The 19,930-nt window shown below is 40.0% G+C and overlaps 1 protein-coding gene across 1 annotated transcript; it reads right to left on the reverse strand.

The window, feature by feature from the left end:
* Positions 1 to 18,737: 18,737 nt before the first annotated feature.
* Positions 18,738 to 19,930, reverse strand: LOC114914077 (brassinosteroid-responsive RING protein 1-like). The gene has a single exon (XM_029264042.2). The coding sequence runs from the start codon at positions 19,862 to 19,864 to the stop codon at positions 19,364 to 19,366; it is 501 nt and encodes a 166-aa protein (XP_029119875.1). The 5' UTR covers positions 19,865 to 19,930; the 3' UTR covers positions 18,738 to 19,363.

A 19,930-nucleotide genomic window follows, 5' to 3' on the forward strand; every position in this document is an offset into this window, starting at 1 on the left:
CCTCGAACGGGACTTCGACAGGCACTGTCAGCGCCGACAGTGCGATGACAGGCTCCGCCTCCGCCCCAGCCGGCTCGCTCGGTGGAGCTACTTGAGGCCTCTTGGGGGGCCGCGATGGTCCGGCCCCTTGCGCCGGCCTCTTCCGCACAGCGTACTGCCGGACGTCGGCTGCCATCAATCTCGCCCTCGGTGGCATATCTGCAAACGACAATAAATGATCAACACCAAAAAAGAAAGAAAAGAAGAAATAAGGAGGAACAGATGGGAAACGAACCTAAGCGAGGGACCGAGTTGAGACCGGCATCGTACAGGGCCTGCTCGTTCGGCTGTTCTCGTTCGGCTGGGTTCGGGGGTCCCCCCAACGGGCAGGAAACCCCCAAGGAATAGAAGAAGAGACAAAAAAGAATTGGTTCTTCCATCCATAAATGGACGACGGAAGACCGGTAATGAAAGAAAGCCCCTTCCGAGGATTAAAGTACCACCACCCTCGGGCTTTAGGGTGGGGTCGGAGGATAAAAAATGCTCGGAAGAGCAAAATCCGAGGGATAGTCGGCAAAAGTCGACACAGCAGGGCAAAACTGACTATTAGCCGAACCGAGTTCGACGCAAGTTGTGCCGGACATAGTCCGTAATAGTCCAGAACGTTCCGAACGAACTCCGGGATCGAAAAGCGAAGACCTGCCCGGAGGTCCTCGACGTAGAAGGCCATCCGGCCCTCGGGCGGACTGTTGACCCGACCGTTGGCACCAGGGGCGAACAGCCGAAATTACTCCGGGATGCAATATTGCTCCCGGAGCCGATCGACATTCAGCCCCAAAAGTGAAGAGACCTCCACCTTCGGGGTCGATCGAGGATCGTCAGTCGGATCCCCGGACCGACCTCCTCTTGGAGATGTTCTAGCCATGGACCAGGACAGAGGGCAGAAAATGGGAAGAAGACGGGCAACGGGGGCAGGCCCCTAGGAAAAGAAAAAGGACCTCCAAAGAGGGGAGAAACGGAGACGGTTACCTGGAGCTGGGGACCGCACGGGTGGAGTTTCGACAGCAAATGGGGAAAGTGAAAATCTGGATGCAGACGACCTTGTATATATAGTGCCCCCCAACGGTCGAGATGGGAGCACGACCAACGAGGAACTCTCGGATCGCACCACGTGGTGACATTCGGGCCATCTTTCGGCCCGACGGTTCGACGCACCCGTCCTCAGATCGAGCCACGTCACCTTCATCCGCTCGAACAGACCCGGCCCAATGGCCACCTGCCGCGTGGCGAAAAGGCCATGACGTTTCGCATCCCCGAAGGGGCAACGGGAACGACGGTTTTCGTTCCCAACGAGATGGGACGTCTGATGCCGATGGGACAGGACATCTGACATCGATGGGACACCGACGGGATATCTGACACCGATGGGACACCAACGGGATATCTGACACCGATGGGACGTCTGACACCGACGAATCGCCCGGCACTCATGAGGTGCCTGACACCGGATCAGCCAGCGGTGCGGTCGTTAGAATCGGGACTTAATGCGATGGGAATCCACTCCTTTCGCCCGACGCTGCCGCCCACACAAAGACATTAGCCAGCGCACCATCCGACTCAGGAGTGGAGGAGGGCAACTGTTGGGGCATACCGACCGACCCCACTCACGCCGACTCACCGTCGGGCCTACATGACCGGCGCCCGACTCTGCCGACCGACGGCTGCCGTCGCCGACCGACCGAATATACGTCGGTCGGACAGACCTTCTTCACTCTCGATCGGCCGAATTATGGAGCCCGATGCCCGACTCCCACAACGCACCCGACGGACTGTCGGAGGGTTCCCGGGCTTTCGCCCGATGCCCCTCAACCAGCCGCCGACCTATAGTCGGTCGGCTCCTCCAAACGCCGTACGACTGCTGGAGGCTGCCAGTCCTGACACCGGCATGCGGCACAGCCGCCTTGGGGCATTATCCCATTTAAGGCATGGGTCAACCCTAGTGATTTGACAGTCCCACGATGATTTGACAACCTCACGGTGGCTCTGACAGTCCTCGACGATTTGACAATTTGATAATTTTTTCATTGTCTACACCATTAATGACGGCGCCATACCGCGCTCCACTATATATATCGGGGAAGGCAACAGTGCTAGGAGGTCTTTTTCGAAACCCTTGAATCCCTTCTCCTCTCTAGCTCTCGCTCTCACCCTTTCTCGTTGAGTTCTTTAATTCTTGTCTACTGTTGCCTAGTCTCCTCTCTGACTTGACCGTCGGAGGGTCCCCATCGGAGTCACCTCCGGTCAGTGCGGACTTCTTTTGCAGGCGCTCGTTCCCGACGATCAGGCGACGAGGGGATTGGCCGCAACAGGAAGCTTCATGGTTCAATTTTATATCCTTTTAGCCTGGGTGTTATAATTTCCTATGTTCAACTCTTGTTTCAGTTAGGGCTACTTGGTGTCCTTGTAAAATTTGGCCATCATTTTGGGTGTTCTTGGATTGCTTTGTTGTATAGTGACGGTTGGAACAGAACTTCTGTATTGTAATACTCTGTTTTAATATATATGCCTTCGGGCCTCTTTTACCAAAAAAAAAAAAAAAAATGCCTGGAGGCCATAAAGATGATGAACTTCATGAGGCCTATGAGTTCAAGGATATAGATATAGGGCCTAGACATTGAGAAGTAATAGAATCCAAAATCCATGAAGCTGAGAAGTGATGAAGAGGACTTAGAAGGAGAAAGAAGGTAGTGTTTGGCTTTGCTTTGCTTGTCCCTGGGGGTGGGGGTGTCAAGCTGACTTGCCGATGAGGCGGCGCAGTGTTCCACTGGTCGCGGCTGGCTCAACGGTTGTGTTCGGCCTCGTGTAATCATTTTCCTGCAGTGACGCCTCGATGTTTAATTGGTGAGGGGCAGGCTGACTTACCGGTCCAGTCCTACCATTTAATATCTTCCAGATGGGATTGCCATCATCTCTATTCACTGCATGTTAATCTGCCAATCACAAGCTGAATTACTGGTCCACGGTATTTTACCATTTGCTTACCTCCGGAAGGGTTTGTCCGTCTGGATGCCAGGGGCTTTGACGGGGGGAGCTGGTTTGGTCATCGAAAGTTCGGTTGTGAATCTTACGGTAGCTGATGGGAGCCAACTTTTTAATATTTCTCTCTGAAGTTGAGCTGAAGGCTCTCTGGATGGATATCATCCACACGAGACTGGTTCTGAAGGATTGTAGGGTGGATTCAGGGGCAAGTAGAGGTAGTTGATTCTCGACCCCCCTCCTGTGCACCATTCAAGGATTGTAGGAAAGTACATCTCTTTAGATATGAGATGAGATATGTCTACCGAAAGATGAATAAAGATACGGACCGGATCACTTCTCGTTAGGCTAAATATTTGGAAGAAAGTTTATGGACCGAGGCGATGGATGTTTCTCCTCCTCTTCATGATATTTTATTTTTTCTGATTTTGTTGAATATATTTATATGAGATATGTATAATCATTCCATCCTACCAAAAAAAAAAAAAAAAAGAAGAATTTGTCTATGGCATCCGAATAAATTTCTGGATACCTGATCTATCCCAAATCCTCAAAAGATATATTTAACAAATTTTATAAAATTATAAAAAATAATATTTAAAATTAAAATCCTTTAGAAGTTAAGATGGATTTAGAATTTAACCATAGGATTATTCGCTACTCAAATCCGATGATAATATATATATATATATTTTAAAATTTTATAAAAATATATATACAATAGAAGGATTAGGGGATTATGAACTCAGTGTTGATATTATCGATTATAGTTGTTCATTTAATTTTGAATTACAAGTTTGATATATTATTAATTTTTACATGATATTTATTACATTTGGATCATTATACAAAGATAATGATCTTTCCTTTGTCCTCTCCCTCTTTTTTTTTTTTTAATAATTCTAGGTTGGGTGCCCGATCTAATCTGAATAATCCAATTGGAATAAAGATTAATTGGACAGGTTTGGATATCCATTGGGTTTTTCATTTTCTAATTGGAGGGGTTTGAGATTTTCAGTAAATTTTTAATTTGATTTGAGATAGGTTCTAATAGTAAGATTTTAAACAAGTTCTAGGACAAACTTGGTGAATGCCCTATCCGTCGCCATTTCTAGCATTGTCATATCATAATAACAAGTTGATATTTTCCCATGTATCCCAGGAACAAGAGGTTTTTCTTCAAAAACTAAAAAAATAGAAAAGAAGGATAACAATTTGGCACACAATAGATTCTGGATTGGTGATTTAGAATTATATTAAAGAGGAACTTATCCTTTACCCGAAAATAAAAAAGAAGAGGAACTTATCGAAGGATCTGTTATTGGACTGAACTCTAATAAAGAAGTCTCTGCTCAGGAAAAAAACATACTATCCACTTTGGCATGTGTTATTTAATTCCTAGTCCCTCTCCACCATTCAAGATGGTTGATGATGTCTTTTGAAGAAGGAACTGCAAATTAAAGAGCTACTTGTTTCCTTTTTCCTGGCACGCAAGTCCAGAAAGGGACCACATGTTAAAATACACTATTTTGAATCATTTTTGTATATTGTATATTCATTTTTACAACAATATGTACATGTATATGCATCAATATGTAGCCTAACAATATAGCTTATAAGAAAAGGATATCAAGACTAATAGGACAATATCAATCATATTTGAACTAATATAATAATATAATAACAAATCTGCTTAACATCCACTGTCTAATTCAAGATGGTAAACTAGAATCCAGCTTAAGTTTGGAAATCAGATCATAAAACCATTCAAGTAATGTGCTTTGGTAAAATTATCAATGGTCTAATCAACTAAGGTGATTGAAAAAAACTGTACTATACCATAAATAATATGTTGGAATAGAAGATGATAATCATTTTCAATGTATTTAATATGCTCATTAGAAATATCATTATGAGCAATTTGGATAGCACTCCAATTGTAACAACGGTGATGGAACTAATGTGTTTTAACTCCCATATCTTCTAACAACCAACATGACCAAATAAGCTCCTAAATAGTAGCTGAAATGGCATGATACTCAGCCTCAATATTGGATTTGGCAATAACTATTTGTTTCTTACTTCATTAAGATATAAGAAAATCTTCCAAAAAGAAACAATAGCTAGTAGTGGAGTGTCTATCAGAAGTTTGTTTAGTCTGAAAAGAATAATATCCATTAGAGCAAGAGAAGACCTCAAGATCGAAAAAATAACTAAGAGAACCAAGATCTCTAGTACCGTGTTAAAACAAGAGAACAAAAAATAAAATCTCTATATATTGTGTATGCAGTATTACAACAATAGGTACACTACATATAGTCCAACAATATGGCTAATAAGGAAAATGTATCAAGATTAATAAGAAAATATCAATCATGTTTGGACTAATACAATAATATAATGGTTGATATACTTAACAATCTATTTGGATTTGTGAATTCAGTGGTTTGAGCATAATTTGGAGGCAGTAAGGTGTGTATGTAATATTCACTTTGTCCAAAAGATTATGGGTTTTTCCATGGTTGTCATTTATCAGGTGAGCTTGTACAAAAGAGTGAAAAGCGAGGGTTGCAGAGGTGTGCAAACGAATGGAGCTCTCATTGTCACAAAGCCCCCTTTTAAAGGATAGAGATAATATTATTATGGCCGGTCAAGCTAGGCTCATAAGGTCGGATCCTACTCCATCCCATGCATGGTATTGTCTGCTTTAGCCTTGGGGCAACATGGCTTTGTCCCTGAGCTTGGGGCCCAAAAGCATGCCACACGTGGAGAGAAGATCAAGCGGCCTTATAAGGCAAGATTGTCTAACTAAACAATAGATGTGGGACTAAAGTCCACACCCCTTGCAACAGTAGCCCCCTCAGTCAAAGAATCGCAGTGTACTCTAGACGGATTCACCCTTCAGCTCGGGCCTTTACCGAGGAGACATAGTGTATTAGGAGACTTGCATGGGCCACCAATATTGCGATCGGTCAAGTCAGACTCATGAGGTCGGATCCTACTCCATCCCATGCATAGTATTGTCTGCTTTGGCCCTGAGGCCACATGGCTTTGTCCCTGGGCTTGTGGCCCAAAAGCGCACCACACATGGAGAGAAGATCAAACGGCCTTATAAAGCAGGGTTGTCTGACTGAACAACTGATGTGGGACTAAAGTCCACACCTCCTGCAACAGTAGCTCCTCCAGTCAGGGAACCACAGCCTACTTCGGGCAGATTTGCCTTTCAGCTCAAATTTGAGGAATATAAGAAGCAGGTCCACTGCCTCATGTCCAAGTTAGATCTGAACTTGATACAAGCCGACAAAGAGTCTGACGGGTCAGGTGACAAGAGAATGGAGGCCGAGGAGGATCGTCCCCAACTTTCTTCTTAGATTCTCCTTGTACTCTTTTGCTTTTCAATCTTTGCCTTGTAACTTTTTATCTTGCTCTCATTTTGTACTGAACTTCTTTTAATGAAATGATCTTCTCTTTTAATTTCTGAGTCGTCTGATTTAATTCATATGCATGCTTTTCTCCTTTGCTTATTTAGTTATTTTTCTGCGAGATTGACTAAGTAATATAGTCGACAAGAAAGTAAAGTAGTCAGTAGAAAGAAGCAAACCGAGTAGGTCGTAACCGAACCAACAGACTTAAGAAAATTTTCTAAGTCATGTAGTCGATTTTTGTAGGCGAACTTATTCGAACTAAAGTCGTAGTCATAGATAGTTCATCGTAAATTATTCCATTGAGTAGGAACTTAAAGAAAATTTCTTGTTTTTATTTCAGATCAGTGGATCCTTGGCCAGTCGGTGTGGAACCAACCTACCATGATTTGTTTTTGTTGGATGTTATGGCAAACCACAACTTCCATACTCGCATCCCTTCAACCGTTGCGAGTACATTGGCAGTTGTCGGACCTCACAGCTTCGATGTCTGGTTATCAGTCAAACACTACCTTTATTTCGTCAGGTGTTATGGCTCCGTGGCTTATGGACCCTGTCGGGCTTGTAGGCACTCAGACAGGTACGCCATTGGATGTCGGATCTCATGGCTCCATTAATCAGATATTAGTCGAATAACTCAGTGATTTTACCTAGTTCTCATGTTCCACCTAACTCTGTAGCCCTTGAGCCTCAGCAAGTGCACTCACGGTTGATGAACCCACCTGTGTAAAAATGAGCCCACTCTTGGCTTCATCAATCGGGTATCAACAGACTAACGCTTTGTCAGGTACTAGCTGATGAGGAAGTGGTTGTACTATAGATTTTCGAGTGCTCGAACAACTAGGCACAGAATTGTAGGAAGGAAGACCTTTTTATTGATGAAGGTATTCTTATTGATCGTACGCTCATAGATTCTCGGCATTCCAGGTATGAGAAATTTTCGTGCCATCTAAGCTTTCAATCTTATAGGCCCCCGGATGCAGAACTACCAAGATCTTGTAGAGACCTTTCCAATTTAGATGCAGCTTTCTTTGCTTGGTTGGTTTGGAGATTTCGACTCTTCTAAGGATAAAGTCTCCTATTCAGAAGACTTTGGGTTTGACTCAGGAGTTATAATACCGAGTAATCTTTTGTTGGTAGGATGTCATGTTAGTTGAGCTTGTCTTCGAATTTCTTCGAGCAGATTTAGGTTGGCTTGCCTTTTATCCAAATTGGTTGATTCATCATAATGTTCCATCCGAGTCGAAGATAAACCGATTTTAACTAGGATTATGACTGCTATCCTGAATGCCAACTTAAATAGGATCTCTCCGGTCGGGATCCGAGGACTCTACTCAACCTGTGGGTGCTTTTCACTTGGCCGTTCAGTAAAAATCTTGACCAATTTTTCTCTGAGGACTTTACTTCAATGACCAGACATCTCGGAGAGAATGACCAAGTGGACGGTTGAACTCACTGAGTTTGATCTTTCTTTTGATCTGCGATCTTCGATGAACACTACTGTAGAAAGGGGCTATGGTAGCGGTTCGAAATTGCTACCACAGTCAAAAAAATTGATGTCATAACCTACAATAGTAGTTCCATAACTGCTACCACTATTGTCGTCATCGTAGGTCTATGACGGTAGTTGTTGCAATGGTTCCTGCAACCACTGCCATATATAGGGTATAGCAGTGGTTCAATCTATAACAAACTGTATAGCAACGGTTGTATAGATTGACTATAGCAGTGGTTGGATAATTGCTGCTATAGCTCTAGAGAGCTATAGTAGTGGTTGGATAATCATTGCTATATCCATCTATAATAGTAGTTACAAAGTCGCTGTCATATTTCAAACTATGGTAGCGATTTTTCAATCACCGCTATAGATGTACAGCAGTAGTTTATCAACCACTGCTATAGATTTTGGCAGCGATTGGGATAGCTATGGTAGTGGTTGGCACAGCTACGGCAGTGGTTATGCAATCGCTACCATAGTCTATTGACCAGTAAAAAAATTAAAATTATTATTTTTATATTTTTTTATCTGATAGACGTAGTTCAATATATAATTACTTAAACTAAAACTTGCAAGAATAAAAAATTTCACATAAAACTCAATAACAAGCATAATATTTCTCAAATACTCAAATTGTATTACAATATTTCTCAAATAAAAATAAAATATATCAAAAATCAGGCAAATCAAAATCCTTTTTTACAAGCATCTCGTCATCATCGGGAGGAGCTAAAGTAGGACCGAGAGGGGCTATAGCAGAAGCGGGAGGGGCTGTACCAGATGCTAGAGGGGCTAGAGTTGAAACACTAGCCAACATATCCTAAATACTTGAAAAATTAACTCCAAGATGAGTGGACAGCTGTGTCGCCATAACAGACATAACGCTCTATAGCTGAGATGCGCACTCCTCAATTTGAGATATGCACTCTTGAGCCTGAGCTGCCTGCGCCAAAGCCTCGTCAAGCTGCTCTCGACTGATGACTCCAAAAGCATATGAGAAGACACTCACCTCAGATTAGTAGCTCGTCGGCGTATGTTTGGGCCTGCAATGAATCCTCCCAGTGTGCTCAAGTCTCAAGATCTGAGATAGATGATCACGGGGGCCAGAGGTATCCGGGCCCTCACTTGCAAGCACGTCTAACTGCTCCTGTAATTGTAAATTCAAATAAAATCTCATAAAAAAATGCTATAATACTAATCATACTAATCATATTCCACTTATTACTTATAAAAGTCCTTTCGATCGTGACGTTAATTGGTCTGCCATTTTTGTCCGTATGACTCGATCGAAAGATAGTGCTACAGCTGGGCATCATCTCCTCTCTCGTTAACTATAACAATCAATCAGCTTGTTAGAAACATGCAAAAATAATAATTCAATAACTTGTAAACTAAAGAGTCAAAATTCATTATCTCTCTATGCACACGACTGGCCATAAACTCACGGTCGAGAATGTGCGTTTACTCTTGAGCAGCCCGATTCTCTCAGTTCTGAGGAGATACAACCTAAAAACTATTTAAATCATATAAGTTAAAATTAAATATAATTATCAGTGTAATAAAAAATTTACAAGTTACAAATTAAAACTGAAACTCCTGGCTCCTTCAATGCCTGACCATCTCCTCCCACTGACTCGAGGGACAGTCCTGAATCTAAGGAATAAGCTGCTCCTTTGTATTCTTACGATACTCTAGCCACCCTTTGTAGAACTTGATCTTGTAGTTCCGATACAACTCCCAAATCTTCTGCAGTCGGATATTTCAAGTCCTCTCATGATCTGAAAAGTCATACCTCGATCCTCTACATAAAATTATCAAAAGTCAGTTACGAAATTATTTTAATCAAACATAGTGTAAACATATCATATGCATATATATATTTAAGATACACTTATCCAAATCTCCTCCTACATCCAGTCCTTGACACCAGCATCTATCAATCGTCAGTCTATAGATAGTACGAAAATGATGTCGGACCGCCTCACAAGCACACCGAAAAAGAAATACATCTCCCATGCAGTCTCTCCTACTGACCTCCCCTCCTGATCGTACTCCACCATGATCTGATGTTGATGGTTCCACACATGCGGCATGCATGTGGGACCGTGAAATATCCTCCTAGATGATAATCTACAATAAAAATATATTACGAATATATAAGAGTGTGTAATAACTATACAATAAATAAATAAATAAATAATTGATACAATAAAAATCTACTTTCATTGGGATCGTGCGATGTAGATGTCGGTGGAGCCTCATCGGTGGGTGGAGTATATGTCAGAGATGTATTGGCTGATGACATGGCTATCGGTGGAGGCTCAAATATGTCGATGGGAGAAGTATGTATAACCGCTATCATATCTCTAACCTATGACAGCGATTATATATAACCGCTACTATATTCGATCTGTAGCAACGGTTATAAAAAACTGCTGCTATAGATCTCACCTATGATAGTGGTTTCTTATAATCGCTACTACACAAACTATGACAGCGATTTTAAAACCGTTGCAGTAGTAAGCATTGCCACAGGCTCTTATGGTAGTAGTGGCACTACAAGAAAAATAAGTTTTTTCAACAAATTTATTTGTGACGAAAATATTTTCATCGCAAATAAGTATATTAACGATGAAAAATAATTTTCATCGTTAATAATTAAATATTTATGATATAAATAATTTTTTATCGTAAATAGCTCCATATTTATGATGAGAAAAAAATTTTATCGTAAATACCAGTTATTTATGATAAAAATAATCATCATAAATAATAAAATATTTATTTTTAATTTAATATTTTTAAATATTCATGATAAAAATATTTTCATCATAAATAATCTTAGTCTTTGTGATGAAAAAAAATATCATCATAAATACTAGTTATTTACGATAAAAATAATCATCATAAATAATAAAATATTTATTTTAATTTAATATTTTTAAATATTTATGATAAAAATATTTTTATCGTAAATAATCTTAGTATTTATGATGAAAATTTATTTTTTATCATAAATATTAATTATTTATGATGAATCTTTTTCATCACTAATATTTGAAGAAAAATAAAAAATTTAAAATTCAAAAATTATAGATTATTTGTAACGAAGATATTACGTCGCAAATATGAGAGTATTGATGATAAAAAATATATTTTCGATGTAAATAGCAAATTATTTATGATAAAAAATTTTCATTGCTAATACATGAAAAAATTCAAACATATTAAAAATTCAAAAGTCATAGATTATTAGTGACTAAAATATTACATCACAAAAATATAATTATTTATAATAAAAAATTATTTTTCATCATCAATACTCACCTATTTACGATGAAAATTTTTCATCGTCAATATATGAAAAATATCAAAAAATTTTAAAAATTCACAAACTATAAATTATTAGCGATAAAAATTTTATGTCATAAATACTTAATTATTTACGATGAAAAATTATTTCCATCGTAAATAATTATATTTTAAAAATTTAAAAATAAAAGATAATTGGTGATGGAATATATTCATCGTAAATAATCAACTATTTGCGATGATAAATCAAATTACCATCGCAAAACTGTTGGTTATTTACGATGTATATTTTTCATCACTAATATTTAAAAAATAAAAAATTAAAATTTCAAAAACTAGAGTATTAGCGACAGAAAAAAAAAATTTTATCGCTAAAAGTCTTTTTAATAATGAAAATTTTCGTCGCTAATAATTTAAAAATTTTAAAAATTTAATAGTTTACTTTTCTAATCGATGCCATGACATTGTCAGATTGCATATACATGTAAAAAATAAAAATATTAGATTTTGTCCTTCTTTGTCAGACTTAAGTTAGTAAATTATTATTACACTAACATCAACATCATACAAGATCCATATGAGTTATCAGAGTAGAGAAGATCATACCGGGCTCCATATTAGTTTGGAGTAACAACCATAGTTTTCGAGGTACAACTAATAAAATCAATAGTGATAAGATAGACAAAGAGTGCATAAGTTGGTTGAAACTCTCGAATTGAATTGCATAAAATGGACAACAAATGAACAATAGGGAGGGTTTTGTTCCTCTCCTTAATTTGTCATCTGTATATTTACTTTCCATTTATTGTCTAACTAATAGATGAATTCAAATTATTATCTCTCATGTATGGTATATATATTAACATGATTTTACCATTATTTATGAGGTCTAATAAGTATGTATAAACTTTTATTGTTAATCAATTTTAGTACATTTGCTTGGCATCTCCCCACCCAAAGAAGGTCCATAATTTAAACCTTGGTGGTGACATCATTATTGTATTATTTGTGCCAATAACTTAAATTTATAATAATAATAATCAATTAAAAATAAAATATCATTAATCATCTAAAAATCTATTGGCTATTGAAAATTAAGATTATAAAGCTTCGAATAAAAATTATGAGCAATAAATCATATTTCTGATCCCAAAAATTAATATTATTTCTATTTATTTATTTATTTGAGATAGAGTGGTCATACTCCATGATCAAACTTAGAACCTCAGCACCAAGAGGAGGTGCCTCCTGGAGAGCACCATTTATGTATCATAATTTATAATTAGTTGGTCTTAATTACTGAAAAATAAATTCTTTAGGAGTATACTTTTGAGCTACTGAGATTGAGAAGATGACAAGATGAGCTAGGCAGCCTTCTTCTATCAACCAAGCATGTAATTAAGAGGCATGTTATTTGTTGTACTCCGGGCCCATTTCAAGTTGGCCTCACCATTCTCCTTTCAAAAAATTTTTTAAATTATAACTTTATTTTTTTATTTTTAAATTTTTAAATTTTTGAAAATTTTGAAACCATATTAGAACTTTATTTCTTTAGTCTAGGTGGATATTAAAAATTTATGTTAATTTTTTAAAAAATAAAAAATTTAATAATTTTTTTTTTAAAAATAAATATTTTTTTTACTAATTATTAGTGACGGAACATAATTTTCATCGCTAATAAATATTTAACGATGAAAATTATCAACGTAAATAATTTTTTTATCAAAAAATTTTTGGCAGAAACTATTAGCAATGAAAATTTTTATCGTTAAAAATTGATAATTTTTTCATTGTAAATAATATTTTTGGAAGAAATTTTTTTTTGGTAGGAACTATTAGCGACGAAAACTTTCTGCATCATTAATAATTTTATTAGCGACGAAAAAATTTTGTTTCATCGTAAATTTATTTTTTTGTTTAAATTATTAGCGAGAAAAATTTATTATTAACGATAAAAAATTTCGTTGCTAATACCACGCGTCTCGTCACATCCCATCTGAAACTCATTTTCTTCCGAGTGCCCCCCCTCACTCCGGCCCGGTAGCTTCTCTCGCACTCCCCCCTGCGTTCGCATCTCTCCCTCTCGTCGGTTGCCGTCGCCGTCATCATCCCCAGAGCCGTAGTCGTCGTCGTTCGTTCTCGAGCTACCGTCGAGGTAAGATTGGTTTTTTTTTTGGGGGGGTTTGGGCCGGGGACGGGGATGGGGATGGGGACAGGGATGGCGGGCCAGGGCCGCGGGCCTGCGGGTTTGGGCCTGGGATCGAGATGGCGGGCCAGGGCCGGGGATGGAGACGACGGACCGGGACCGGCAAGCCAAGGCTAGGGATGGCAGGCATCTCGGCTGCAGGGCCTGCGGGCCGGGACTGGGGACGGGGATGGCGGGCCGAGTTCGGGGATGGGGGCCTGTGGGGCTCGCCAGGCTGGGGATGGGGACGATGGTCCAGGGCTGGCGGGCCGGGGCCAAGGGCCTGCGGGGCCTACCAGGTTGGGTCGGGCCTGGCCTGGTCGTTTTCGGGTCGGGCTAGGTCAGGTCGGGTCAGGTCTGGGTCGGGTTGGGGTGGGTCGGGCCGGGATGGGGCGTGTCAGGTCAGGTAGAGTCCGAGTCGAGTCGATTTCGGATCAGGCTGGGGCCTTCGAGGATGGGTCCGAGGATGGGGCAGGGGCGGTCCGACAGGTTGGGTGGGGATGGGTTGGGGCAGGTCGGGTTGGGTCCGGGCTGGGTTGGGGTGGGTCGGGTCAGGTGGGGTCGGGTCGGGATGGGGCAGGTCAGGCCGGGTGGGGTTCGGGCTGGGTCGATTCCGGGGTCGGGTTGGGCTGGGCCAGGCCGGGCTGAAATTATTTGATTGATTATTTGATTAATTATAATTATTGCATATTATTTTTTAGTATTACTGCTGAAATTATTTAATTATTTGACTAATTATTTTTTCACTGATACAATGCATATTGCTGTTACTTGTTACAATTTATGATGCAGGATCATGGAGAGGAGGCAGCGCAATAGCAGTCCTATGACAGCACCACTATGGATGATTGGACTGTCATATGCCAGCATTACGAGGATCTGACATATCAGATTACACATCCAAACTTCTTCTTTTTTTAGAGTTTAATAATTAAATTATTTATTCTTAAATTAAATTTATTATCTACTAATTTAATTAGCAACTGTACAGAGAAGATGTGCCCAGGATGCCGCGAATTAGACGAGACTGACCATACCACATTGTGGGGGTTCGAGGTCGTTCGCTCATCATATGAAGCACATGATCGGTAATTTTAAATTTTAATTAGTATATAATTTTATAGTTATTTAAATTTTTTTTAATTAATTCTCAAATTGCAGAGAGATGCTAAGAGTGGCGAGCTTCCTGGTAGAATCTATATCTACCAGCGAACCCACCACTGATAGTCAGGGGAGTGGACGACAGGGAGCTAGAAGCTCTTTATAAATTTTTTTAATTATTTTTTTATTTACAGTCTAATTTTTATTACAAAATAAAAATAGCTATAACTTTAATTTTTAGGACCATACGACAGATATGAGATCCCAATCTACACTTGAGGGCTCGACCGCACCCACAGATGATAAGATCTGTGATCAGGTGCTTAGTACGAGACCTTGTTATGTTAGGGATCTAGGGTATGGGATCACTGCTCCCTCATCGTCACGCTCATCTAGGGCTGATATTCATTCTGCATACGAGGCTTGGCTGACGGAGGTGCAGAGCCAGACTGAGCAGCGAGCTCAGGAGTTGACTGCATGCATCGACGAGTATCAGCAGCTTCAGATCCAGATGATGGAGTGGATGGCACAGATGGAGCAGACGATACAGCTAATGAGGCAGTAGCAGGCCGGTCCGAGTTCTTTCAAACGCTCTCCTTTCCCAGCTCATTTTTCAAATGCCGACACATAACGACTTCTTCATGTATTTTTTTATTTTTATTTGAAATTTTTTATAATTTTAATTTAATATAATAAAATAATAAAATTTATTTGTCTGTTTATTGTGTAAATTTTTTATTTTAATTTTTTTTTATTTATAAAAAATATTATAGATATAAATTAAAAAAAATATTCATATATATTTTTTAAAAAAATATGATTAAATTATTAGTGATGGAATTATTTCTGACGAAATATTGATCGTCAAAAATATTTTAGTATGATAATTTAATTTTTTAATAAATATAAAATTATTTAAATTTTAAATATAATTAATAGCGATGAAAAATTATTCATCATAAATAATTAGTTGCGACGTAAATTTTCATCAAAAATTACCTTATTTACGACGTAAGATTTTCATCACTAATATTATTTAATTTTATTTTTAAATTTTTTTTATTAAATTAATAGTGATGAAAAATTTTTGTTGCAAAAAATATTTTTTATAATGAAAATATTTTATCGCTAAAAAATTTAAAAATTTTATTTCAAAAAGTATTTTAAATAAATTAATAACGACGAAGAAGTCTTCGTCGCTATTAATGTTTTCTTTTTAGCGATGTTATAATTTATCGTAAATATTTTTTTTATGATTAAAATTTTTCAAGAAAAATAGTTTAACGATGAAAATTATTCGTCACAAATATCATTTATTAGCGATGAAATATTTTTTTCAGTGTAAAATATTATCAATGATGCGATTATTTACAACGAATAATTAGCGATGAAAATTTCATCACTAATAATTATTATCGATGAAAATTGATTATTAGCGATAAAAAATTTTCGTCGTTAATAACATGTTTTGTTGTAATAGTAGAAGGCCCAAATCCTCGCTGATTTCATCGTCGAATACACTCCAACCAATGATGGCCAAGTTGAAGATCATTCTCTAGAAGATGCTCAAGAACCCACGTAGATTCTATACGTGGATGAAGCTTCAAATGCCCAAAGATGCGATGCAGGCCTGATTCTGACTAACATCGAAGGGATGGTGACTGAGTATACACTACAGTTCAGTTTCAAAGCTTCAAATAACCAAGCAGAGTATGAAGCTTAGATGGAGGAGATACGAGCTTTTGAAGTCGGTACAAGATTCGAAGCGGTGGAGGACCGTCGGTGGAGCGGCGGCAGTGTGCGGCCCAGGCGGGGCCAACGTTAGGGACGCGCGACCCAAGCACGCGGCCTAGGCGGGTGGGCGGCCCAGTCGGACGCGCGGCCTAGGCGGGCACGCAGCTTAGCCAGTGCTCGGGCCCACGATCGCGAGCCGTCCCAGGCCCAGGCACCTTGCTTGGGCCTGTACCCCGATCCACCGTGGATCGGGCGGTCCACGACTAGGTCTGTGGACTGCATGGGTATTTTTCACATGTTTCTCGCGGTCCACGGCACTATTCCATGGACCAGAGCACGATCGGACGGCATGGGTGGCTCCCGATCTTGATTCGATGGTCCAAGGGATTATTTGGCTTTGTTTAGGACTCCTAATCCCTCTCTAATCAGGTTTAAGCCCTTTAAATAGGGCTGATCGGTGAAACAGAGAGTAGGCGGCTTGATTTTATCTTATGAAAATCTGTGAGGGTTGTGTTTGCACGGAAACCAGAGAAGATCGGGGCCCATGAAGGAGAGAGAGAAGATCGTATGCTGTGAGAGAAGGAGCAGGAGGCTCCTGGATAGTGGACGCCGGTCACTTCAGGGGTTCAGGGGAGAGAGAGCTTTTGAGAGGAAACTTCTAGTGAGAGAGAATTGGGTGTACAAGGATTGAGGGTGAGGTCTCCTCTTGTAAAATTTTTTTTTTCATAGTAAAGTTTGCATGCCCCGTGGAGGTGAGATCTTTTGTGGCTGATCTACGTATTTTGATTGTTTTGTTTTGTTTCTTCTTTCTTCCTACTGCATTGTGTGGTACTGAAAAGGTCTTGGGAAGTGGTGTCCTGGTCAGATATCCACCCAATAATCGAGCATCTCGAGAGTCCGAGCATTGAGAAGAAAATTTATCAAATTCAAGTCGGGCATGAATCGAGTTGGATCAATCCATTCGTCGACTACTTGAGAGACGAAACCATGCCGACTGATTCTATTGAAGCTCGCCGACTAAAGAGATTGGCAACTCGGTATGTGATCATCGACGATCAGCTCTATAAAAGATCAGCGTCCTTACCTTGCTCAAGTATCTTTGACCCTTCGAGGCCGACTACGTTCTCCGAGAGGTGCACGAGGACATTTGCAGCAATCACTTGGGGGGCAAGTTGCTGTCTTACAAGATTTTTTGATAAAAATATTGTTGACCGACTATGTAAAAGAATGCCTATGACTTGATGCAGAAATGTGATCAATATCAAAGGTTCGCCAATATCTAAAGACTCCCATACAGTCATCTGACAACCATTTCGACACCATGGCCTTTCGACCGATGGGCAATTGATATACTCGGTCCGTCCTGCCTGTCAGTGGACAAAAAAGATTCCTCGTAGTAGCCATCAACTACTACTGCAGTAAAAATTTTGTCCGCTTTGGCCCTGGGGCCGCATGGCTTTGTCTCTGGGCCTAAGGCTCGGGCTCAAAAGCATGCCATACGTGGAGAGAAGATTAAGCGGCCTTATAAGGCAAAGTTATCTGATTGAACAATCGATGTGGGACTAAAGTTCACACCCTCTGCAATAAATATAATTACTGATATGGCTTTTTTTTTTTCGATGAAAAGCTCGTTAGCAATTTGGAGAGTTAAAAAGAGAAAAAAGATGGAAAGTGACTTCTTCATTTGCTCATAAACACCATCACAGGAAGTGGACTAAAAGTGACTTCTTTTTGTTTTTGCCATGGCATCGGGAAGTTTCAATAAAATAAAAAGCATACCTTTTCGATTGCAAATCTTTTCAGGAGACCAGATCATACCAATGTTGCTAGCAGTAATGACGTTGGTTGCAAGGTTTAAAACAACGACCACTATAATGATTTTGAAAGCCTTATATTATAGCGCTAAGGTTCAAAATACCAAATAAATAAGTATTTTCATGACTCTACCATGCGATTAATCCTATTTGTTCTGCTTAAACTTTTTTTTTTTCATGGCCATATATTCCAATGGCTGAGAAATGAAGAATCTTCCTTCGATTATATGAATCAAATGTTTCATTTCATTCAAAAAACCCATCTCTTTCTTAATAATATCTAAGTGGGGAATGGCAGGCTAGTATTCACCAAACACCCAAATGGGTCGGGGGTGTACCTTTTATGTGAAAGAATGATTCACCTTTCTTTCCGAGAATTCGCCGTTTGATCATCTAGCCGCTTTGAGACTCTTCATCGGCGCAGATGAATGACAGAGTTTGAAGTGCTTTGCGATTGGTGTGATGGATGATCCGATGGTGGATTTGTATGAAAGAAGGTGAATCTAGATACAACCCTCATCCCGGTCATTGTAGATTAGCCTTCCGACACTTGGAAAATGGGCCAGCAGTCCTGCTATTGGGCTTTTTATGACTTCGCTGGCCTGTTATCCTCTTCTTTTTTTTTGTTTTTTTTGGCCCCCACAGTTCTTGAAATGAAAAGAAATGGAATCAGGTGACTCGCCGGCTTTTACCCCAACAATATATAATGCAAATAAAAGTTGTTATTTTGGTTTCAGAATTAAATATTTAGAACGGGTAGGATCTAGAGTTTTGAGTTATTGTTTGAATTTGTTGAGAATTTTGGTCATTGATAAATTCCAACAATGATTCTTTTAGTTCCCTTGAGGCTGTGCCCCGAATGCAGTGCTACGGAGAGGTGGTGACGCTCCTGGTTAGATGCTCCTTCCGAATAACAGCCATTACTGTCTTCTTCTGAAGCAAGAAACACAGGAAAAACTCCATATGCCACTAAGAAAATGACTTAAGGATACGTCAAAGGGACCTAGCAGGCCACATACAATCAAAGAATGTGCTACAATATTTTCTCAAGTTTATGTAATAAAGAATTTTCTATATGGTAATCATCATATACTAGTACAAACCTAATCCACCCCAAGGATCTCAACATAAGTCCCTAATCCATCTTAGCTAAGGTGGGGTTGGCTACCTAATGCGGAACCTGAACCCTTCAAAATGGAGTGAGGAAGGTCGAAACAATAGGTCAAACTGAGTTAGAATAGTGGTAAAACAATCGCTTGTTTTTGGTGCCAACCATCGCATTTCACCAAAACAGTAGGAACCCTGCCCCTTTCTCTTTCTTCCCTTCTGGAGGCAATAGCTTGGACCTGCACAGGGGGCAAGTCACCTGACCCGCATCCACCCACTTATCTATGCACTCCACATGGAACCCATGGCTGCAGTTGCCGAGCTCCCTAACCTTCTGCCTTGCCTCCAAATCCCCCAAGCAAACTGCGCATGTAGTCTCCTCTCCTGGGCACACCTCCGAGCTTCTCTTCGACAAGCTCGAAAACTCCACCACCCGAAGCCTGCTCTTTATCAATGAAGGTGTGGCAGAGACCGAGGTCGTGGATGACGAGAGCTCGGTCGCCTGAAAATAGAATGCATAATCCTCCCAAGGAGAGAGCGGCGCTTCAGATGATGCATAGAGACCAAGATGATAGAGGACTAAGGAGAAGGTGAATTGGATATAGTCGATGAGCAGTATTATTACTACCACAGGCTTTGGCAGCACAAGACCATAGGAACCAGAGGAGTGACCCATGAGGGAGAAGGGAATGAATTGCGAAGAAGAAATTTTGAGGGCGAGAGGGAATGGTGGGTTGTGGGG

The sequence above is a fragment of the Elaeis guineensis genome, chromosome 4 (assembly GCF_000442705.2).
Source record: "Elaeis guineensis isolate ETL-2024a chromosome 4, EG11, whole genome shotgun sequence".
NCBI lineage: Eukaryota > Viridiplantae > Streptophyta > Magnoliopsida > Arecales > Arecaceae > Elaeis > Elaeis guineensis.